This window comes from Myotis myotis, unplaced genomic scaffold (genome assembly GCF_014108235.1).
Source record: "Myotis myotis isolate mMyoMyo1 unplaced genomic scaffold, mMyoMyo1.p scaffold_m19_p_3, whole genome shotgun sequence".
In the NCBI taxonomy this organism is placed as follows: Eukaryota; Metazoa; Chordata; class Mammalia; order Chiroptera; family Vespertilionidae; genus Myotis; species Myotis myotis.
The window spans coordinates 195,176,599-195,201,627 of NW_023416335.1; the positions used below are offsets into that span (position 1 = coordinate 195,176,599).

General features: G+C 37.7%; 1 protein-coding gene across 1 annotated transcript in view; it reads left to right on the forward strand.

Annotated features, from left to right (window-relative positions):
- CFAP54 (cilia and flagella associated protein 54) overlaps window positions 1-25,029 on the forward strand; it is a 252,382-nt gene that overhangs the window by 29,459 nt on the left and 197,894 nt on the right. Inside the window, exons 7-19 of the mRNA XM_036301177.1 lie at window positions 258-371; window positions 488-589; window positions 4,441-4,639; window positions 7,617-7,798; window positions 7,900-8,062; window positions 9,154-9,239; window positions 11,311-11,445; window positions 12,469-12,619; window positions 13,677-13,753; window positions 18,106-18,234; window positions 18,570-18,696; window positions 20,075-20,161; window positions 20,254-20,375. Coding sequence (XP_036157070.1) covers window positions 258-371; window positions 488-589; window positions 4,441-4,639; window positions 7,617-7,798; window positions 7,900-8,062; window positions 9,154-9,239; window positions 11,311-11,445; window positions 12,469-12,619; window positions 13,677-13,753; window positions 18,106-18,234; window positions 18,570-18,696; window positions 20,075-20,161; window positions 20,254-20,375 — 1,674 coding nt within the window. The remainder of the gene's footprint in view (window positions 1-257; window positions 372-487; window positions 590-4,440; window positions 4,640-7,616; window positions 7,799-7,899; window positions 8,063-9,153; window positions 9,240-11,310; window positions 11,446-12,468; window positions 12,620-13,676; window positions 13,754-18,105; window positions 18,235-18,569; window positions 18,697-20,074; window positions 20,162-20,253; window positions 20,376-25,029) is intronic.

Below are 25,029 nucleotides of genomic sequence, written 5' to 3' on the forward strand. Positions count from 1 at the left end.
TTATTTCATAAAGTGAGCATATCTGACAGTTTATTAACTTTAGATCTACATAATTTAGTGGTGCTTATAGGAAATGACAGACTGGATAGCTCCTGTGTTATAGAGAGTAGTATAGCCTAGAGTTTAATTCACCAACTAAGTCCAATGTATGGGAGAATGAAACATACACTTGATACATTTTTATCAAATGTCTTGATATATTTTTAATCACTACTCTCTTATTAATTGTGAATTAAATTTATTTTAATTACATATAGACATTTGCTCGGCGTGGTTTAGCTAAAATTGATGAATTAAGGCAACTGGAATTAATGGGCTCCTCAGAACCACCAGAAGAATCCAAGAGATATTACAGGGAGGCCACGATAAAGGTATCAAAATTTCACGAAATAAAAGAAATGTACTGCACTCTGTAGTTGATGAGATACTTTATATTAGTGGTTGCATCCCACTGTTACTTCACACATGATTCTTCTCTTTGAGGCAGATGGCAGTGATGATCTTCAAAAGAGCAGTATTTGAATCGAGAAGAAAAAACAGAAGTTTCTTTAGACCCAAAGTAAGAGTTAACTTAAAGGAAGTACAAACTGTAAGTAAGAATGTCTTTTCTTTTTCAGTCTCTTTTTGTGGCATATTTGTGTTATATACCTCTGTATCTTAAGCCCTGCACCTTACTAGTATTCTCTGCACCAATGGCAAATAAAGAGAAGAATGCCTTCCCAGTGTGGGTACGACGTCACTTCGCCCTTTTCTCAAAGCTTTTATACCTTCGCACAGTCGCAGTTTTGTGACTTTAAAGGGCAAGAGGCTGAAGAAGATCCTGGGAGAGGTTCAGACTCACAGGCCTCGGAGTGGAACTGACAGCAGTTTCTGCTTTTCACATATCAAACCTTGTCACACGGTCCCCCTTCCAGCCACAAGCGTATTTGGCCAACAGCGCTAAGGGCTATCACAGGAGGGGCCTGGGACCTAGTTATGCCTGTGGGGTCCTCTGCCTTTTCTCTCTCCTGCCTTTTTCCTTCTCCCACTGTCTTCCCCTTTGCCTTTTGGCATTTCAGTATTCCTTAAGGCCAGTTCTGTATTTATTTGAAGCCTTCCCTGACTGTTTTGGTGGTCATAAATTCTCTTGTGCGAGTTTCTTTGCAGGGACTGAAAATGGCGGGGAGGGGGAGGACGATGAGCAGTTTCTGACAGGAGAGTGGTAGAATCTTAGGGTATGGAAGAGATTCTAGAAAGCATGTGGTTCAATCCCTGTCTATTACAGATGGGGAAATAAATCTCAGAGTACGTAAATTACTGGCTCAAGGTCACGAGGCCGCTGCTGGCAGCACTGGCACTAGAACCCAGGTCTCTAATCCAGTACTTTCTCACTACTGCAGTGAGTGCTGTTTTCTTAAGTCATTTCTTCTTGTAACATTTAGGAGTGATTCTCCCTTTTTAAAAGTTTTAAATAAATTAATATGTAAATCCAGATTTTATTTGGACATTGTAGCTGTCTATTGCTACTTGTCCATGATATATTGATGACTGAGCCCAGAAGTATATTTCATATCGCCTTTTAAAATAATATCCCTTACCAACCAGTGATGTATAATTGGAGGGGGGTGGGGGGTAGATAACTTGCCAAATGATAATTTCATGGATGAGCTGCTGAACTGCCTGCATCTGGTATTGTTAAGTAGTAATGCTATCGTGTTTGTAAGAGAACAGGGGATAATTCTTTTTTTTTCTCAATAGCATTTTTCTTTTCCTCTGAGCAAACCAAATTTAAGTTTTCAAAGCTTCAAGACTGTTACTAATTAGCATATTATTAGGACTCAATTTATAATCATCCTGGTATAAAAATAAAATATATTTTCAAAGAAAAATGTTTAAAATTCTAGATAACATTACATTAAAATCATTTATTCCTGGTTTCCCTTAAGATAATTATTATATGGAAAGTTCTGATGGTATATCTTTTTAGGAAAAAATTATAATTGTTTAGTGGGTACTTTTTATAGACAATAGTCAACATAGCCCTTTTTATAAAGTCATAGTATATTATCTTGACATAGTTTGCATAATGTCCTGCTTTATGTGTACAAAATAATTGTATTGTGTTTCCTATAAGAGAAAGTAATCTCAATACGCATTACATTTATTTTATAAAACAGTTTTGAGTTTGTAAGTCAGTTAATAACTCACAGTAAATCATTTTGTCTTTCAAAGGATTCTTTTAAAGGACTACTAATTCCGACTCCTAATGATTGACACTTTAGTGATTCATTCAATAAATATGTTTTAAAGTACCTGCTGTGTAAATTAGATAGATAGAGTTTACATTCTAGTGGAGAAATTACATAACAAATAAAATAATTGTAGTTCATCATAAGTATTACGGAGGAAATAATGGTAGTGATCAAATGAGATATAGATAAAGCCCTTAGAATGTTATGTTCCTGGCACATAGTAGGTCCTCAGTACATATTAGCTGCTACCTTTATTTACTTATTTATTTGCTTTAAAATAATTGATTTCAGAGAGAGGAAGGGCGAGGGAGAGAGGGATAAGAGCACTGATAATGAGAGAGAATTATTGATTGGCTGCCTCCTGCATACCCCCTACTGAGGATCAAGCCTGCAATCTGGGCATGTGCCCTGACTAGGAATTGAACTGTGACTTCCTTGATATATATTGCCAAATTAATTTCCAAAAAGGAGTTCTCCAGGATGACAACCTGCATGTACCAATTTTGCCACAAGCTATTACCATTTTGATATTATCAGTTTTTTATAATTCAGTTTTATAAAATGGTTTTTAAAATTTTATTTTTCAGATTCACCTTTTCCTTATATTTGTGTTTACTCTTTGTTTTCTTTTTTTGGTGAATTATCTTTCAGTCTTTGAAAGATAATCTTATCTTTCTACTAGAGATTTTAATTTTTAAAATATACTTGAATGAGCTCGTTGTTTTTTTAAAAAATATATTTTATTGATTTTTTACAGAGAGGAGGGGAGAGGGATAGAGAGTTAGAAACATCGATGAGAGAGAAACATCGATCAGCTGCCTCTTGCATACCCCCCACTGGGGATGTGCCCACACCAAGGTACATGCCCTTGACTGGAGTCGAACCTGGGACCCTTGAGTCCACAGGCCGACGCTCCATCCACAGAGCCAAACCAGCCAGGGCTCGTTGTTTTTATAGATGATAATATTTTGCTTGTCATGCTTGACAGTCCATTTTTTATTACTTTGACTTTAAATCTTTTTTATAGATCTTTTTTTAAAAAGTATGTTTTTATTGAATTTTAGAGATAGAGGAAGAGAGAGGAATAGAGAGCTAGAAATATCAATGAGGGCAAACATCGATTGGTTGCATCCTGCACATTCCATACTGGGGATTGAGCCTGCAACCCAGGCCTATGCCCTGACTGGGAATCAAACCAGTGACTCTTGGTTCATGGGTTGATCCTCAACTACTGAGTCATACCTGCTGGGCAGAACTTCTAAATATTTATATTTTAAAATCCTTTACTTGGTGTTCATATATTGCTCTGATAAATTTTCTATTCTTTTTGCTAATTTTGCTATGATATTAAAAAAAAACAAGTTCACTATAATCTATTGGGGTTTTATTCCTGCTTTTCTTTTTCTGTCTTTCTGACTTTGCTCCAAGAAGAGGAAAGTAACAAAGGAATCATGGGGGAAATGACAGTATGTTCTAACTTGACATGGATTCTAGGAAAGCCAGCTAGAGCGGCTTTTTTTATTTCCTGGTAATCTAAATACAGAGAACAGGTAATTTGTCAGAGAGGATACAGTGCAGAGGCAAGCCATCTGTAAGAGGTGAAATCATCCTGGGCTGATACAAGGCAGAGTGGCTGGGGATTCACACAGGTCTCACACAATCACTAGCTTATTAGTACACAGCTGCTCAACTTTTCTTTAGAGTTAACTAACATAAGACTAGTTATTTATGCTATGAAATATTGTTTCAAATTTGGGTTTGAGGACCCTGCATTAGATTTTCTTGCAGTGCTTATTAAAAATGTCCCACACCAGCCCCCCTGAACCTCGAGATGTGGTCTGTGAATCTAAAAGCATTCCTGAGAGATTCTTAGGCAACCAAAGTTTGAGTATCAGTTCCTAAAGGCTGTAGTTAAGGTACCACAAAGCATATGGAGATTGGCATTGCCCTAATAAAAAGATAGTAATACAGAGCCGTTTTATGCTGCTTGGAAATGAAAGCATATAAAGAAATAGCAAAGTCTTTGATGTAATGGCAACATGACATAAACTTTAATGGAGTAACACCTCAAAAGATGAAAATCATAAAAGCAGCCATCTCATTGACAGGCCAACCACTCTCCTTTTAGCATTAATTAAGCATATTTTACTTATCTTTGCCTAATAATATCAGACTATATATATATACATATATATATTTTTAATTACAGTTGCCATGGCCACGTACTGTCACAGAACGGTTGTTGGATGAGATGTTTGATAGCACTGCATCCCGGTTTCTGGCTGTCTTGGAAGCTCTTTCTGATTCAAATAGGCGAACACTGCAAACTGGACCTGTTGTTACAGATGAAGTAGAAATTCGTGATGTTGTCTCAGAACTGTTTTTGGCAGGAAGAGAACTTTTAATAAGTAAATACGTTGTTAAGATAATATTTTATTGTAGAACAGGAGTAAGAGAAGTTTTTGGTGTGGTAGTTCACACATAAGCTCATATCCAATTTTTATTGATCTTGAATTCATTAAACTTGTTAAACTCAATGGGTAGTTCAAATAACAGTCGATTTTCTTTTAGATTTATATATATAATCATTCTGTCAATAATGTCAATTATATTTCTTTCTAATTCTTAAGATTTTTATTTATTTTTTCATATATTTCTTGATTTATTACACTGGATAGGAACTCCAATTAAACATGGAATGAAAGTGGTAATAGCAGTTGCCCTGGCTGGTGTGGAACAGTTTGGATAGAGCAAATATATTAAGGTTTTCTCCTCATCCTTACTCCCCCTTTTGACTGCTTCTTTTTTTTTTTCTCAATACCTTTGATGGTAATAGTTTGGGTGTTGATATAATTTTCCATCCAAACTATTTTTTGTTAATTAATTATTTTTTAATTAAAAATTTTAAATGTTGACATTATTGCAGACTTTCCCAATCCCCCCCTCCTGTCTTTGCCCACCTCCACCTATCCCTGCCTCCCCCTCGTTTGGCCTTCACCACACTATTGTCTGTGTCCATGGGATATGCATATATGTTCTTTAGCTAATCCCTTCAACTTCTTTATCCAGTTACCCTTCCTCAACATTCCCTTGGGCACTGTCAGTCTGTTTCCCATGCTTTGCTTACATTTTGTTCATCAGTTTATTTTGTTCATTAGATTCCACATATTAATGAGATCATATGACCTTTGCCTTCTTCTGATTGGCTAATTTCACTTAGCCTAATACTCTCCAGGTCCATCCATGCTGTTGCAAAGGGTAAGAGTTCCTTTTTTTTTTTGTATAATTTTTATTGATTTCAGAGAGGAATGGGAGAGAGGGAGAGAGAGAGAGAGAGAGAAGTAGAAACATCAACAATGAGAAAGAATCATTGATTGGCTGTCTCCTGCATGCCCCACACTGGGGATTGAGCCTACAATCTGGGCATGTGCCCTGACCAGGAATTGAACTGTGACTTCATAGTTAATAGGTCAATGCTTAACCACTGAGCTATGCTGGTGGGGCAAGAGTTGCTTCTTTTTTACAGCTGTGTGGTATTCCATTGTGTAAATGTACCATAGTTTTTTTAAATCCAGTCATCTGCTTCTTTATAAATTAATTTCTTTTTGCTCAAATACAAACTCTGAGAACTTTTAAATAGTTTTGCAAGATATGATATTTTGCTTAAAAGTTTGTTTCTTTAAAAAACTTAAAGGCATTTCTCCATAGTTTTGCATATGGAGTTGAGAAGCCTGTGTGTTTAAATCTTGTTATTTTATAGATGTGGCTTTACATTTTTCTCTTTTCTATTATGTTCTTACATTTCATTATACTGGGTCTAGGGGTGGTATTAGTATTACAGGAGGTACTTTGATCTCTTACATCTTTAATTTTTCATGTTACTTCTTCATTCTTTTCATTATGTTTACCTTTCTTAATTCTCCAAGGTCCTAATAGACAAATGTTAACACATTCCCTTTCCATACTTATTTATTTTATTATTTTCATTTTTATTCCTTTACACTGCCTTCAGAGAAGCTTTCTCAATCTGATTTTCTATATCACTAATTTGTTCTTTGATTCTCACTGTTCTATTCCACCCATCTATTGAAGTCTTTGTTTCAATAATAATATAGCTTATACCAAATATCCATTTGATTCTCTTTTTACAACCGTTTATTCTTGCTTCATGTTCCTAATATTCTCTTATTTCCTTAAGTAGTTCGCTCTGTTCCATTTTTATGCTTCCTCTGGTAAAGGATATTGTTGTCCGTGGTCTTTGTTTAAAGGCATTTGTGCTTTTAATTTTCTTTGCTTATGAACTTAGCTTCTGTTGCTTTGGAACACCAGCTGATTTGGCGATAATGTCCACCTGGAAGGAGCGGTGAAAGCTAAGGCCCCAACCTTAGTTTGTGCACTTCTAAGTGAGCTTAGGATGTGTGTGTGTGTGTGTGTGTGTGTGTGTGTGCGCGTGTGCGTGTGTATACTTGTGTGCACATGCCCACGTTAGGGCAGGGAGCCTTTGGGCTCATCTCAAGGAAAATACAAGATCTCAGATGACAACTCCCTTGACCTCACTCACCCAGACATGAACATTTGCCTTCATCTGCACCCATCATTTCCACTGCCTCTTATTAAAATGCAAGGGATGTTTCTTCTCTTCCTCTTTAGGTCTTTAAACCTAATCTTTCCAAATGGTTCCTTCATGTTCCCTTTCAACTTCCTCCCTGTATTTCTTCTTCCTATTATGGTCAGATTTATTAGAGGAATTGTCTATTTTCACTGTCCCCAGTTTTTTCTTCCTACATGTATATAAGCCGTCTTCTGTCCCCAGCACTCTACTGAGAATGCCATGACAACCTTATTGCCCAGTGCAAGGGTCACCTTTCAGTGCATTTTCCCCTTCAGTATTTGTTGCAGTTGATTAGTCCTTTCTCTCTAAACCTTCTTCTTTGCTGCCTTTTGCCTCCCTTCTCTTTCATGTTGGTGTTCTTTACTGTTCTGTCCTAGGCAGCTGTCCATTGTCCATGACTGATCCTGTCATTTACTGTGGATAAATCATGATGACTGTACAAGCTATATTCCTATTTTAAATCTCTTTCCCGAACTTTCAGTCTGTAGTATCTAGCTGCCTATTTGACTATTTAACTTTACGAATTCTCTATATTTGACATTCCCTCACTACTCTCATACCTTAATCCTTGTGTTTGATGCCCTTTCAGTTTGTCCCCACAGCACCCTGAATTATTTCTTGCCCCCCTCTTCCCCATAGAGTGTAAGCTCTGTGAAGGCCTGGATTGTGTGTTTTTCCCATTGTCTCCTTAGTGCCTGGCAGTGTCTGGTAGTTAATATTTATTAAATACTTCTTTGCATGAATGACATTCCAACCTCTCTTTCCTTTCCTAGTGTCAAATACTGCTGTAGATGGAATGCTTAGTTTTCCAAAAACTTCCCTTCTGCAATTTATTATAGAAAGAAAAAATATGATCTCTATCGATACTGCTGTGAAATTTACAAAATTAGCTTTTAACTATGAAGAATGGAACTTATTTGAATCAGCAGCTGGACAGCTTATTGATTTTCTCCAGGTAATATGTGCAAAATCATTCATTTGTTTTTATATTGTTAAGATGACATTGAATTGCTAATTACTGTGTGTGTATGTGTGGGGGGGGTTTACTTCACTTAGACACAGGATGACCCAGAGTCAAAGAAAGCAGAGAAGGATTTAACTCTTCTTTTTGCAATGGAACCTCTAGTCAATATAAAGAGGAACAAAGGTTTGGTCTTCCCTTTGGAAAACTACAAAGAAGGACAGGCATCCTATTATGTTAAAAAGAATGCTTTTCCCGGTGAGTATTTATTTGCCTTTTTGAAATATTAAGATAATTTTATCTGATAAAACATGCACTTTAAGAGTGAGGTGAGAGAATGTTCAAGGCAGCAGGGTAGGAAGTACAAAGGTCCTGAGGTGAGAGTGTGCTTGGTTGTTGAAGATATAGCAAGGAGGTACGTGTGTCTGGAGTGCACTGGTGGTGGCTGTGGAATTTGAAAATGTGAGGAGATGAGGTCAGAGGCATAGCTGGGTGCCAGATCTTGCAGCATCCTAGACCTTGTAAGGATGGTGGATTTTATTCTGAACAGTAGGTTTTGAGTAGCAGAAGGAGGTTCTACTTAGCGATTGCCTTGGTTGGTAGGTGAGAGACCAGCAGGGCAGTAGAGCAAAAGCCATTAGTTTGGTAAGGGAAATATACATGCAGAGTTTTCCAAGTCTTAAAAGTTATTGTTTATATAATTGAAAATCTGCAGCCTCTATTTTTTTTAGACCAATGAGAATTATTTAATCCCATTTTTTATGGTTTATCGTGTTCTTAAGGCATTGTGTGGCTGCTCAGTTGTGGTAAATAATTTGTACCAAGTAATGATACACTTTTTTTCTAGCGGTTTCTGAATAGATATTTTTGTTATTTTTATTTCAATTGCCATATTTCATATATGTTTTAATATTATAAGCTTCTTTACTTCCATGGTCCCCATACAGATTGTAGATTCATGATGATGATGATGATAGTCAGTTTTAATTGAATAACAGCCCAGTTTGATTAGTTTTCATATAGAAGCATCTAAACTCAACCTTCCTAATGCTGTGACCCTTTAATACAGTTCCTCATATTGTGGTGACCCCTAATCATAAAATTATTTTCGTTGCTACTTCATAACTGTAATTTTGCTAATGTATGAATTGTAATGTAAATATCTGATATGCAGGATGTATTTTCAGGGGTCGCGACCCACAGGTTGAGAACCGCTAAGTGTCTTATTGACATAGTATTTGCCTAGATATCAGTTGTATCATTTTTGTAAAATTTCTGTTTCTGTGCTTTTTCTATTTGATATTTTATAAATGATTTTTGTTTTATTTTCCTTTACTTTATGAATTGAGATACTTATATGAAGAATTCTGGATTTTCAGATGATGTTTTCCATTTAGGAGCAGCCTTGTATTCCTGTGTCTGCAACTCTTCCCAGGTGAAATAGCTATTTGGGTAATTTTTAATAGTATCAAAGGAGGCTATTATTTTTAATTTAAAGTGAGAGTTAAATCTCACAGGAATTGAACCTTTCCAAAATTCTATATATTTTTTAATCTTTATAATAAGGTATTTTTATCCTGACATAATTTTAAGTCTCTTTTTATTATAGTCATCATTTTGGATGTCAATCTGTTTCTTTTTTGGGAAATTTTTAGGCTGCCTATATCCTATATAATAAAAGACTAATATGCAAATTGACTGAACAGCCAAAGGACTGGTCACTGTGATGCACACTGACCATCAGGGGGCAGATGCTCAATGCAGGAGCTGCCCCCTGGTGGTCAGTACGCTCCCATAGGGGGAGTGCCGCTCAGAAGAAGTCAGGCTTATGGCTGGTGAGCGCAGTGGCAGTGGCGGGAGCCTCTCCTGCCTCCGCAGCAGTCGGGCATCCCCCAAGGGCTCCAAGACCGTGAGAGGGTGCAGGCTGGGCTGAGGGATGCCCCCCCACCCAGGGCATGAATTTTGTGCACCAGACCTCTAGTTTCTAATAATGAAGGAAATTAGTGTTTTTAATGAGGAGTTTATATCCTTGGTAACACACTGCTTTTCAGTTCCTGAGTACAAAGCCTGGTTATCATCTGGTATCACTTTATACACCATGGCCAGTGTTTAGAAATGACCTGTTCATGGGTATGAATGTTTAAATAAAAAATAGTACAGTACTAATTTTAACACTGAATTTCAGGATCTCTAGGCCTTCTCTGCGGTTCCGCGGGAGCCCAGATTGGGTAGTAATATCATGGCCTGTTTTAATTAGTTGAGATTCTGATGGAATTTTATTTGGAAAATTTGATTTTACTGTTATAAAAAAGTTTGAAAACCACAATTATAGAGCGTTTTATTAACTTTTGTTCAGGTAAGTGAAACAGTGAGGGACTTGAGATGATCTACTGTTATAGTATTTTCTATTTCTTCTGGGTTTATTAGATTAGGTTATAACCTGCAACAGGTTAATTTTTGAAAGAAAGATATTTGGTAGCAAATATAAAGATTATAGTGAGAGAGCTAAACCCAAAAGTTTTAAACAAGGCTGAAAAGGACAAGGAATTTTTATCTGTCTGCTTTTTAAAAAATCATGCCCGTTTTGGTTCAGTTCAGTTCAATTCAATCAACACTTATCTATCTCTGTTATGTGCCCAAACACTGTACTAAGGTGATACATATACAAATTAATCTTAGAGCTCCCCCAAAGGAGCTCAGTTTTGTGTTTTAATCATAAAATTGTTATCTTCTAGTTCAGATATATAAGTATGTGATATTTTGTTTAATTTCTTCATGTCTCTTTTGCCTGGTCTATATCCTTTCCCACCTCCCGCTCCCTCTCCTCTTACTAGTTAACCACCCCCCCCCATTTTTTTTATTATTATAATATAGGAATTTAAAAAAGAAAGATATATATAAACATTTCAAATTTGGTTTATGTACTTGCCTAAAAATGTTTGAGACTTCTTTTTAGAGAGACAGAAACAGTCTAGCACATTCGTTAAGACTGAGGTCTCTGGAACTAGACTGTATGGGTTTGAATCCCAGCTCTGCTCCTTTCTATTCATTTCATCTTGGGAAGTACAGTTAATATTCTTTGCTTCAGTTTGCTCATCTGGAGATGATAGTAAAGTTGGAATAATGAGAGAGTACTCACTTCATAGATTGTTGTGAGGATTTAATGATTTGGTTTATGTCTTAGTCTGTTCAGGCTGCTATAACGAAAAATGCCATAGACTGGACAGCTTAAACAACAAACATTTATTTTTTACAATTTTGGAGGCTGAGAAATTCAAGATTAAGGCACCGGCAGACTTGGTGTCTGGTGAGGACTCACCTCCTGGTGTACAGCTGGCTGTCTTCTCCCTGTGACCTAGCATTAATGAGGGCTTCCCCCTCATGCCTCATTACCTCCTAAGCCACCTCCCAATGAGATTACATTGAGGGTTAGGATTTCAACACATTAAATGTCATCTATATGTCTTGTTATTCTTGAAAATTTACTTTCTCATTTTTATTTTCAGAATGTTCAGCCTGATAAAGAAATTGTGGTGGACATGATAATGTTTTTATGGCAGAAATGCAAATTAGGAATTCAGCGGCTCAATATATCCAGGATTGACTATTCAAAATTCACCCAGAAAATCAGTACTAACAAAGTATTTATTTTTTTCCTTTAACATATTTTTTGTTATTGCTAATTTAAATTGTGATAGTTCAATTGTCCCTGTTATTCCACCTGCATAACTACCATTTTGTAAATATATTGCTGTGTCAACTTTTAAGTGTATTCCCTGAACTCCTGCCCCAATTTAGTTTTGGGGAGTGGGGAGGTGTTTCAGGTTTTTAAGGGAGGAATAAGTATGTTTCTAAGGTCAAATGAGCTTGGGTAAATTTACTGAGAACTTTAATCTTAGAAAATACAAATAAGTAAGGAGTTTTAGGTTTATTTCTGCAATAATATATTTAGACTACCAGTAAATAAGGAGCTATTTCATGGGAAGGTAAAAGTTGAGCAGGTAAATATGATAACCTGGAAATGCAGGAGAAAATATTTTAGCAATAACAGTTTCCTGGGATTCTGAGGCTTGCTGAGATGAGCTACATTAGGATGCCTGGGCATGATTTTATCAGATGCTCTGATGAAGTAATGATGTGGCTGCATAAATAGTATTTTCTCGTCTTAGTTCCCAAAGTGTGATGGCTTATTTTGTGCTGAGCTTTGAATTTATAGGCATCAAAGACAGTATTCAAGGTGCCTGCCATGGAACTAGAAATAATTTGGAGGGCTTCGATAGTGAATATAACAGCTCCTTTTAGGAAGGGGACTCAGAGTTTTGAAGATAATCTTCACTGATACATAAAATCTTCACTGATAAATGAAAATAACATGATACATTTTTCTTATGGTTATACATATGCAGACCAGAAGCTTAAGTAGATCTTCTTTATAAATTTACATAAACATATTGATTATTAAAAATAATTTCTTTAGGGTCATTGAATTTTATACTATTTATAATTAAGATGCACTAATATGGAGGAGGTACCTGTACTAGTATAACATTTCAATATAATTAGTAGGTGTGGATTTCAAGGAAGTTCTAAGTTTTGAACAGTGTGACTCTGTCTACAATGTAATATACCTTAATTTGATTTTGCTGTATATTTTCTCTTTTCAGTGGATTTATCTTCTGTGGCAAATAAATGAAGTAATTCACTGCTACAAAACGGAAGAGATTGACATTATAGTGGTGGCAGAGGTCGCATTACGATTAAGTGAAATATTGGAGACTTTAGGAAACCCGAAAGGAAAATTTAAAAGAACTCAAGGTAGAATATTGAATAAAAAGGATGAATTACATATTAATGCACATATACACATATGAATAGAGCAGTACAAATTGGAATACAAGATAATTTTTTTTAATGGAAACTAGACATTTCAATATTGTGCTTCATCGATGATTTATCATCAGAGACAGATATAGGTTTAACCAAGTGAATGTTAAAAATAGTTATATGCTGTATGAATCGATAGCAGATGAAACTGTCTTACACTATATATTTCTTCTCCATTCCTCATCACCACCTGTTCCCCCCTTCCTCATTCTTCCTCTTTTCTGTTCTTTTCTCCTTTAATTCCCTTTTATGCATCCTGCTCTTCCATTTCCTGATAGAGTGTATGTTTTTTGAAGAGAGCATGTTTTAGTCACCATGATATTTTTGGTTCCTACCACAAGTTTCCAGCTCTGCCTGTCCTCTGTTGTTAAACAGGGCTTTGCAGGTGGAGTTTTAGTCATGGTTCTCACACTTCGATCGGTATCAGTATCACCTGGGAATTTGTTAAAACTGTAAGGCCCAGGTCCTATTCTACTTCAACAAGCCTGGACCTTTCTAGTGTTTATTGGCTTACCAGGTGATTTTGGTATGTGTTAAAGTTTGAGAACCACTGGTTAGAGGTGTCTGGCTAACTAACACAAGCAATGGCCTCAAATCACATTTTTTTTGAAATGTCCTGTTTTAAATGTTTTTTTTTTCTTTTGTAAAACTTTTATTATGCAGAATTTCAAATGTAAAGTAGAGAGATGAAATAAATCACCATGTATGCATCATCCAGTACTAATAATTATCAACATCTTGTCAATCTTATTTCATTTCTCTCTGCAACACTTTCTTTTTTCCTGAAGTGTTTTAAACATTATGTCATTTCACCAGCACATACCTCAGTGTCTCTCTCTCTCTCTCTCTCTCCCTGTCCACAATGCCATTATTATTATGTCTTATATGATCTGTGAAAATTCCTGTTTCTGATTGTAGTAAAAATATCATAAGTTGTTTTTTCCCAATCAAAATCCAAATAAGTCTCTCTCTCTCTCTCTCTTTTCAGACACATCTTTAAGTAAAAAGACTAGTGAATTATTTGGGACTCCAAGCGAGGGCCGTGAAGTTCTTCCAATATTACAGGTCTTACAAGATATATTTTAAAATAGTTAAAAACATGAATTTTAATTTTTGAATAATATTAACTTTGTAAATGTATAATGGTTAATTATAAAGGTAATTTTGAATATTTAAACTTTGACAATTTATGGTTTCTACATACATTAGAACTACAGGGCCATTTTCCTACCTTTTGCTGTAGAATTTTCGAGTTCTTTACACTGTATTTTGTCTTGTGAAGAGAGCTAGAGTTAAGAAATCTTAAATTAAAAACAGAGATTGTTTGAACTGCATTAAGAGATTGAGGAGGCCTAATAACTGTCTGCCAATGGTGTTTTCAGGGATTACTTATAGTGCATGTCAAATCTGTAGCTTCCTAGTTTCCATTCTAGACATATTGAATCATAAATTCAGGTGTGATGTTTTTAAAAATTCTTAATTCAGATATGTTCCTCTTAAAAGTTCCCAGGTGGATTCTTAAGACACAAGAATTTGAGAATCACTGGCTTAGTAGACTGGTTCTCACTCTCTAAGGCAGCGGTTTGTGGGTCGCGACCCCTTTGGCGGTCGAATGACCCTTTCACAGGGTCGCCTAAGACCATCCTGCATATCAGATATTTACATTACGATTCATAACAGTAGCAACATTACAGTTATGAAGTAGCAACGAAAATAATTTTATGGTTGGGTCACAACATGAGGAACTGTATTTAAAGGGCCAGAAGGTTGAGAACCACTGCTCTAAGGCCTTATAGGTAGAGATGGGAATACTAGTGGAAGTTCCAAAGTGCTGGTTTTGGCTTGTGATGGAAAATTTCTGGCAACTATTGCCACTAAAATGAAATGGTTTTCTTAGGAGATGTCCACTTTCCCACAACAACAAAAAACTGAACATCCCTTATGAACTATTGCTGTTATTTAAATTAGAAAAATGCGCTCTGTCCTTGCGATGATTTACTGTCATCTGATGGGAAACTGTCAAGATAAATATGCAAGTCTGATGTCAACAGTGTAAATGGCATCCCCTAAAATTGTGCAATATACAACATTCCCAGCTACACTGGGGCACATGGTCGATGCAGTCGAGGTGATTCACTGGTGTGGTCAAGGGCACACTTAGTGCTGGGAGACCTGGAGTTGAGTCTGACTCTGAGATTGACTGCTTGTGTGATCTTGGATAAATAATTTCATCTCTTTTAATGTTGGTATCCTTATCTGTAAAATTATAACTATACTACCTACTCTAATGGTAATATTTAAGTTGTACAATTTAAACAAGATATTGGTAACACTGTGGAAACAGTACCTGGCATATGGTAGCTCTTCAGCTTTTCCCTTATGTTTCATATAGAGAACTGGATCTTAACCTAGGGTTTCAGACCCATGTGGGGGGAGTAAAGAGGGGAAAGGAGTGATAATGTATTGTCAAGACAGTCCAAAATCCATATGCTTACCTAGCAGAGCCTGTAGGTGAGATAAATGATGTATCTTGCATATATATACAGGCAAATATTTAAAAAATCTGAGCTGCTATTATAATTATGTAAAATGCTATTTGAAAGTTATACTGAACATGTGATGCTATTTTTTCAACAGATGGATAATAAAATTATAACAACTAAGGAGTATCTATCTCATAGGACTGTGGAAATTTAAAAGTTAATCTTATGTAAAGCATATAGCTTAGTACCTAGAACACGTTTTAATTAAATGTTAGTTGTGGTGATAACGATGATAATACGATGGTGGTAGTGATGATAGAATGTGGGTGTGTGGGGGGTCTTTGAAATCCTTTGATGTTAAAAAGATATCCTTAGAGACCTGGGTTTCTGGAAAAGCAGCAAATTAGGTGATCAGAAAACCCTCTTGCTGCAAAAACACCTAGGAATTATAGACAGAATTAAACAAGTATCTTCAAGTACATTGCATAGTTCACTAGACAGTAAGGTAAGTCCCAGGGGTCAAAATAGAAAGGGGCACTGAAAACCAGAAAATAATTTTATGAGTAGATTCTGCAGGAGGTTGATGGGCTCAGTTACATGTTTAGATAACAGCCTTCTCGGGACAAGAGATGAGGCTTGGGCACAGAAAGATGAAGGCTTGGAACTGAGACTCACACATCGAATTAGAACCTACAAAAGACTACATCTTAGGAAAAGGTAGAGCAGGAAAAAAATCTGGCTGTTTATGTAGGGAGGTATCTCAATGGGTGCTGAAAAGAGGAGTGGATGAGAGAAAGTTTCTCTAATGATTTATAATTTTGGGTTTGCCCTCAAGTAGGTCTATTATTTGAATTTATACTCTTTGAGATGCTCAGAAACCTCCCTGAGCCTCTGATTCTTTTTAAATTATTATTATGAATTCTTTTTAGTTGGTGCACACAAATGTAGTTCAAGTGCTGGACGTTAAACGCATCCCACGGCACAACTTTGTCAGTCACACAAAATATAATAATCACAATACTTGGAACACGGATTCTTGTTTGAGCCAGATTTCTATAAAAAGGGTACCATGGACAGCATTTCCACCTCTTGAATTTAACCTTTCTTGTGAGCCTGTAATTCTTGTATCTCCATTCAAGAAGGGAGGGGCAAATATATATTATAGATCTTGAATGGATGTATGTAACCAAATTGTATATATTCCAGGAATGCAAGGATGATTTAACATTAGAAAATGTATAAGGCAATACACCACATTAGCAGATAAAAGGGAAAAAGTGTGCACCCCACTAGATAAAGAGATGTAATAAAAGCACTTGACAATATTCAACAGCAATCTTCTTAAAAGATAACTCTTAACAAGTTAGGAATAGAACTTCTGTATTCCATAAAGATCTGAAGATCTTCAATGAGTGTCATACTTATGTTAAACGATGAAAAGCAGTCCCTTTATACTGATGTAACAACATAAGGATATCTATTCAACATGTCCTAGAGGGGTGAGTATAAAAAAAAGCAGAAAAAAGGTATAGGGATTGTAAAGGAAGTATCAACTTTGTATTTATTCATGGATGAGTACAATGAAATGCATATTTTTAGCAGTATCAATCTTAATGTCCATCAGTAGAAGAGTAGATAAATATATTGTGACATAGTCCTCAGTGTAACAATTCACTGTAGCCGTGAGGATGAATGAACTAGAGTGGGCTTGAGCCAGAGTGAGTTTGGCATCATTGCCATCCTCTTATTTGCATTAAAGGAGGAAAACCTGCATCTCATTTCTGTATGGTTCTAGGTTAGTCTTCCAATGAGGCACACTTGCATGAATTTGTAATGCAGAGGGAAAGAGAGTTCTTATGTTACAGTGGTAGTTGGAAGAAGTGAATTTACTAGTCCTAATGTGCAAGCTCTTGCAATTCACCTGCTTCACTAGTAGATCCTTGAGGTTGTCAGCTGCCTTTTAGGTGCTTAGATTCACAGACTTCTGAATGTAGCAAAACAGTCACTGGCAACTTTCTTGATCTTTGCTCCCCATGCCTTCCAATGGTGATAGACACAACCAGCTCTGTGTATTAAGTCCCTTTCTGTTTGGAATATCTAGAGTCATCCTATGTACCTAACCAAACCCTGACTGACAGATTGAGTTTCATACACCAGCATGAAAAACTTTCAACAACATGTGGTTGAAAGAAGAAAAACAAACTGCAGAATTCCATGAGCGAATTAAAAATATGCAAAACAATAGTGCATATCATTAATGGACATATACACATGTAGTAAAAGGTTAAAAACATGAAAAAGAATGGTAAGACAAAATTCAAGGGCAATGATTACCTCAGGTACACAGGGATTTCAACTCTATGCATGTATATGTGTGCTTTATTTCCTAAAAATTTTCTGGAAAATATATGGAAAGTTATAAAGCTTGAGCAAAGTGGGTTGCTTTTCATGTTAAACTCTCTATAAATATAATTCCATTAAAAAGGTATGTAGTTTTTAAAATCATGGTGTAGACCATTGGATTTAATAGCTTCTAAGTATGTATTTCTAGCTCTAAGATTCTGAGGGTTCAAAAAAGTAACGTTAAAAATAATGTAAAAATGATAAATGAATTATATTTTTAAAATTTACCTATATATTTGATACAATCAGAATTCTGAAAACCATAAAAGGAAGCTATCTACTTGTTTGTGAAATCTAATTTGTATTTGGAGAAAAGGATAAAATATATTCATTATTTTACCTTTATTAATAATACTCCATATTTAATCAAAAGGCAAATACACTTAATAAGAACTTTAATATTGTTGACATTGGATAGACTATTTAAATTTGTTATTTGGTTTTGAATTATTGTTAAAAGAAGTTTAGAAATGTTGCATCTGAATTTTTCTCAACTTTTCTTTTTCTGTTTTGTTTATAAAATCAATTTAGAAAACACCCTTGGAACAGTTATATTTGGCTTATGAACTTCTTGACAAAGCAATCGGTGGAATAAATGTCAATCGCATGCTAGCCACTTTGCCAAATGGATTATCAGTGTTTGATCATTGCTATGCCAAGGTAAGAATGGGAAATTCATATGTTAGATTTAAGTTCTACTTAAGTGGGATGAGGGCTGACCTTAAGTAGATAAGTAAAGCATGATTTGTGGTGGCTTCCCTCTCATAAGCCAGGAACATATTCAATCCCCTTTTCTCAGATGAAATCAGGAAGAGTAAGGAGTCTTTGTATTTGTCATTGAAGATGAATTTGTAAGCCAGAGTACAAAGGGTTGAGAAATCAGCAGGATTTAATGACTAGGAGTAAAATAACATGGGTGCTCATAGGGTAGAACTGTTATTAGTATGTTTTTATAACTATGTTTATTTTTTATTTTTACTTCAACTCTATCAAAGTATACACAGGATACAGATGGAGACATTTCCAAACCAGTCACAGCAAATAGTTTCATGATGGATTTACATCTTGAATTAATTCAAGCTCAGCACCAAATAGCTGTTGTGCTTCTTGACCAACTGGAAGGTATAGTTATCAAAGCAAACAATTTGTTCTGAATCAATTTTAAGCTAAGTTTAAGTATAGAATTAATTTAATTTGTAAATTATGTTCTTGTCAACTTGGGTGTTTATTATTTTGTTTTTTCTTCTCTGGTTAATATCAATAGATAGCTTTCATTATTCTTTACACCTTGCATAGCTAATAAGTTAGTAAACGTATAAAATTTGTTTATTTGAGCTATATTAAATTATTGGTATTTTGATAAATCAATGAAACAACCATTTATTGAGTGCCTACCAAAATCCAGGAATTATGATAGGCTTGGCACAAATAAGACACCCAGCCTCTACTTTTGAGCTTATAGATAAGCCAGGTATAATGAGGGAGGTTACTACATGTGATAGAAGTGGGTTCACAGTTTTTGTTATGGGCACACAGAAGAGGAGTATCCATGTGAAACAAGAAAGCCGGGGATGACTACCTGGAAGAGGTAATAATTGACCAGAAAGCTAGTAAATATTAGCTTTATGAAGAAGATTGAAAGGAGGCCATAATTTTGGATAGAGAAAGTAATGTTTAGAAAGGTGGAAGCAAACAGTTGTAAGGTGCACCTCTAGGAACGACTGGAATTCTCATGGCTGGATATAGCACACGTGTCGTGAAATAACAGATACGCGCAGGGAGGTAGATCACAGATAGATCTTGAAGAGCTAATGGGTATAGTTATCAAAGCAAACAATATGTTCTGAATCAATTTTACCCTGAAAGCTAATGAAAAACTGAGAAAGACATCTCTGATAAAGGACAGATGATTTGAATTTAAGTTGTTCTTGCAAGAACAGCTTTAAGAAAATGTGCCAGCAATAATACAAATAACGTGTTTACTTGAGTCTCAAAATAAGATTTAATATCATTAGGTCTAGAAACTCTTCTGTTTAGGATTAAATTTTGATAAAACCATCTTACTCTTGATATGATTGTATAGCCACTATTAATATAACTAACCGTTCTCCATTTTAAATTATTGAGTAATTAAAGATAGAACTAAGTGTTGTAGCCTACTATGACTTCTGATCTCAATCTAAAGCATATCGTACATACAGCTAAATAGTACATTGGATCTTATTTATGAATCTTAAAGATGATTTTGTTTAAGATGAAATAGAAAAAACATATTTTTTGAGTTAGAAGTAATTTGGAAATTCTTATGTCCTCATGTATACTGTGGCAAATATAAAACTGCACTATAGTAGATTTGTTTGAATTTTTATCTTTTGATGGAAAAAAAATGATAGAGAAAGTGATAATTTTACAAAAAGATAGCTTTTATTTAATGTTTAGAAAATATTTCCTTTCTTGAACACAGCTTAATTGTAATGGCAATCTCCTTCTTCCTCTTCAGTTTTGCAGATTCCAACCAATAGCAAAAATATATCTACCAAAATTCCAGAAAAACTAAAACAACCTGAAAACAGTGTTTGTTTTACAGGTAATTAAAACCGGGATAACCTGTCTTTCCAAAAATTTGTAAAGATCGTTTTTATGTTACCTTTTTGATAAAATGTTTGTTTACTTTTTCAGAAGTCAGTGTAATGAATAAAATAAGGAAGAATAAGCTATCCAAAGCAATTTACTTGATGAAGAAAGCTCTTCTAATATTTGAGAAAGATGCAACCTCTACCTCTTCACCTAACTTGTTGATGGTAACAATATATCCTTCCTTCCTTTTAGTCTTGACATACAATCTCTGTTAAGTGAATGATTTATTTCCCTTTTCTAAAAATAATGTGTTGCCCTTAACATTAATTATGAACCTTCAGGTTTACCAAATCTAGTGATCTGAGAAGAAACAGTCTTAGTCTTGAGCAAAAGTAGGTTTACGTTGTTCATATGGAAAAGAATATAATCATCTATGTATATAAAAACCCAGTGTCCGTGATGACCAGGATGACCAAATGACCGGTCCATCCCCCTGGCCCTCAGGCTCCCATTGATCAGGGGATGGCTAATGGGGGAACCAGGGTCCCTCAGGCTCCGATCAATCAGTGGCAGTGAAGCCGGTGGAAGGCAGACGGCTTGGTCCCTCCTCCCAGCCTTCAGACTCCAATCAATCAGTGGTGGAGGCAGGGTGGGACTGGGGACTGGCTCCCTTAGTAGTCCTGCAGGTTCAATCTCCAGAGGACAGGCTAGGCACCAATGAACCAGCACTGCTGGCACGATCCTGACAGTGCTGCTGGCCTCCTGGAACTTGGCCTTGGGCACTGCAGCTGCTTCCCCTCCCTAGATGCTCCACAAGGAAGAAAGGATACCACCAGCAGTACCAGGGGTGACCAGAGGTGACTGCTCTCCCTATGCTTCCTCCAAGTCACTCGAGCCGGCCCCCACCCACCCCACTCCAGATAAAGTGTGAGCACTGCACACGAAAGGAATGTAGTAAAAAAATAAAAACCAATGACCAAGAGAATGCCACAGTCAACGTCCGGAGTCCAGCTCAGGAGAACGGAGAGAAGGGAGAATTCCATAAGTTGGCCGATGCCAAGATATTTCTGAGTGACTGCCTGGTATGTGACAGTTGTGTGACCGCAGAGGAAGGAGTCCAAGTTTCTCAGCAGAACGCCAAGGACTTCTTCCATGTTCTAAACCTTAATAAGAAATGTGATACCTCACAGCAAAAGGTGCTGGCAGTGTCCGTGTATTCTCAGTCTCTGCCTTATTTTGCTGCTAAATTGAGCCTCAGTGTCACTGATGCATCCAGAAGGCTCTGTGGCTTCCTCAAAAGCCTTGGGGCGCACTGTCTTTGACATGAAGATAGCTGCGGACTTCAGCATCCTGGAGAGTCAGGAGGGATTTATGCATTGGTACTGGCAGCACCATGAGGAAGAGCCCCGGCTACCCATGCTGACCTCCGCCTGCCCTGGCTGGGTCCGATATGCAGAGCACGTGCTGGGTCACCCCATCATCCCCCACCTCTACACGGCCAAGTCTCCCCAGCAGATCATGGGCTCTCTGGTGAAGGATTACTTTGCCAGATGGCAGAACCTGTCCCCAGACAAGATTTTCCACATCATTGTAGTCCCGTGTTATGACAAGAAACTGGAGGTCCTTCGAGAAGATATTCCCACAGCTTTACATAGTTCCCAGGATGCTGACTGTGTGTTAACCTCAGGTGAAATTGTTCAGATAATGGAGCAAAGTAATCTTGCCTTGAATGACACCGCCATGGACACTCTGTTTGGAGACATGAAGGAGAGATTTCTGAGCCTGTGGGGAACGGGTCTAAGTCGGCAGGTGGACATCCCTTGAGGGTCCTGGACTGCAAGAGGGTGCAGGCCAGGCTGAGGGACCCCCCCCCCCCCAGTGCACAAATTTAGTGTACCAGGCCTCTAGTCTATGTTATAAAAGGCCAGTGGCTGTAATGCCGTAACGACCAAATGACCAGCCACCAGGAGGTGCATTGATGGGTCTCATGGCGTGGCGGGTCTGGGTCTCACATGATTTCTTGCACTGGGCCTCTAGTCCTATATAATAAAAAGCCAGGGACCATAAGTATAATGACTAGAATGACTGCTCGACCAGTTGCCATGAGGTGCATTGACCACCTCTCGGTCCCTCCCCTTACCCACCTCCCCTACCCCCTACCTGTGCCTGCAGGCAAAAGGGGAACCATGGGGAAGCAGGTGGGTGGCTGCAGGGCAGGACTAAGAACTGGCAAGTGGGCAGAACGGCTGACCTCTTGGTCCCTCACCCTGGCATGCAGGCTCCGATGGATTAGCAATGGTGAACGGGGTAACCGGGGTGGGTGGCGGGAGGACTGGGCTGGCTGTCAGGCTGTTGGGATCCCCAGCTCATCCCTGACTGCTCGGGAGCTCAGGCCGGTGGGAAAGCGGGTGCCAAAAACTTCACCTCTCTGTGCCTGCACCCAGCCAGCCGCTGATGGAAAATGCCTCCCGCTTGGGGCTGCTCATGTGGGCGCCGCCCCCACTGCTGCTGCCACTGCTGCTGATGCTGCTGCTGCTGGGACTTGTGATGCTGACAGAAGCTGCGTGGTGTGCCCGTGACCTACCCGCACCGGCAGTGGAGGCAGCGTTCGGCCTAGGGACTGGAGAATGGGCAGAAGATGGCCCTGATTGCAGGCTAGGCCTAGGGACCCTACCCACATGATTTCGTGCCCTGGGCCTCTAGTATATAATAAAAGCCTAATATGCTAACTGTTTGGTCATCCGGTCGTCCATTCAACCAATCAAAGCTATGCTAATGATACACTAAGGCCACTCAACTGCTCGATATGATGTGCACTCACCGCCAGGGGGCAAACAACCAGTTGACCCGTCACTATGATGTGCACTGACCACCATGGGGCAGATGCTCCGACTGGTAGGTTAGCTTGCTCCTGGGGTCCGGCCAATCAGGAGTGAGCGAGACTGAGTGAAGCAGACCAGACATGCCCTGGAGCCCTCCCATGGTCCCTCCCCGGCTGGCCAACCTCCCGTGTCCCTCCCTGACCCCAATTGTGCACTGGTGGGGTCCCTCAGCCTGGCCTGCGCCCTCTCGCAATCTGGAACCCCTTGGGGGTGTCAGAGAGCTGGTTTCAGCCTGATCTTACAGGCCAGGCCGAGGGACCCCATTGATGCATGAATTCATGCACCGGGCCTCTAGTAATTAATAAATAATTATTCATGAATAAACTCTGTGTTTCACATACTCACAACTGTAAATCTACTTTTTCTACACCCTGGGTATCTCCAGTCTTGAACTCTCCTGAAATGAGCAATTTGCTTTCTGTATAATCTCTCTGTAGGTGCAACTTAACATGGGAAGTCAAATGAAATATGCAGAATTCAAAATAAGGGAAATTATAGAATCTAAGTGACACTGTGCCAGCATAATGCAGTCCTTACTATGGAATTAAAATACCCTCTCTCCAATTGGATATTGCTAATTTATGGACCAATTGTCTTGTTGATGTTGTCTCACTCTGGCCTGGAAATTGTTCTATCTTCTTGCTTATTCATTATATATTAATTTTAGAGTTTAAATTCATGAGAGAAATAACTTCAAGTTATGGAATCTTTTATATACCCCCCACCCCCTGTGTATTATCCACAAAAATTTGGTTGTATTGTCTGAGTGAATGGCACATGATGAGGCAGAGAATAATGCTACAAGTAGACTGGCTGATAAGGGAAAGAAAAAAGTAGGTCAATACTAAGGGGAAGATGCAGAGTTAAGGAACATTTTAGAGAGAAATTTTAGCATATTTATATGCTAAGAATGAAAAGCCAGAAAGAGAGAAATTGAAGATACATCAGAATGGTTAATATATAAAGTGGAGTCTAATAGAAGAGGGAAGGGGGATGAGGCTGAAAGCACAGATAAAGTGATTCATTTTTAATGGAGGGTGGCCTCTGATATAGAAGGGAAGGTGGAAAGAATAGATACAGATTTAATTAAGTCTGTTGGTATAGAAGCAGAGTTGAGTTGATACCCTTGTACCTCAATCATCTGATAAAGTAGAAAGCGAAAAATATCTGCCAAGAATAGTGAGTGAGGTTGAATAGTTGGATTGAGGAGAGAGATAATGATTGGAGGGTGGAGAGGCATGGATGAGAGAGAGAGGTGACTCCAAGTTAAAGGACTGACTAGCACAATGAAGTCCTAGCTGAGATTGAAGACTGAATTTTTTAGGAGACACTATAAGCATGGTGGTGGGGCATTATTCTGGTGTCTTATTTTATTTTATTAATTATTTATTTATTATTGGTTAATCCTGACAGAATTTTTTTTACATTGATTTTTTAGAAAGAGTGGATGTGAGAGAGACACATTGATTGGTTGCCTCCTGCACACACCCGCCTGGACCGGGCATCCAATCTGAAACCCAAGTACTTGCCCTTGACTGGGAATCAAACCTGAGACCCTTTGGTGTGTGGGACAATGCTCTAACTACTTAGCCACACAGACCATGGCTTGTTGTGGTATTTTTAGTAGCTGTGACAGACTATTTGGAACAGAGAGTTTTGTATAGGGTTGGATTTTTTTTTTTTTTTTTTTAAATGAAAGCTTTGTCCTCCTATCACTGAGATTGGGGAACATACTGGAGATGTGAGAAGTCTGAAGTTTCCACATTTTCCTTGTGCATCTTTTCCTTCCTTCCTTCCTTCCTTCCTTCCTTCCTTCCTTCCTTCCTTCCTTCCTTCCTCCCTCCCTCCCTCCCTCCCTCCCTCCCTTCCTTCCTTCCTCCTTCCTTCCTTTCTCTCTTTCTCTCCCTCTTCCTCTCTCTCTTTTTTCATTTGTATTTATTTATTTTTTAATTTTTATTGTTGAGATTATTACAGATGTTCCTCTTTTTTTCCCCCA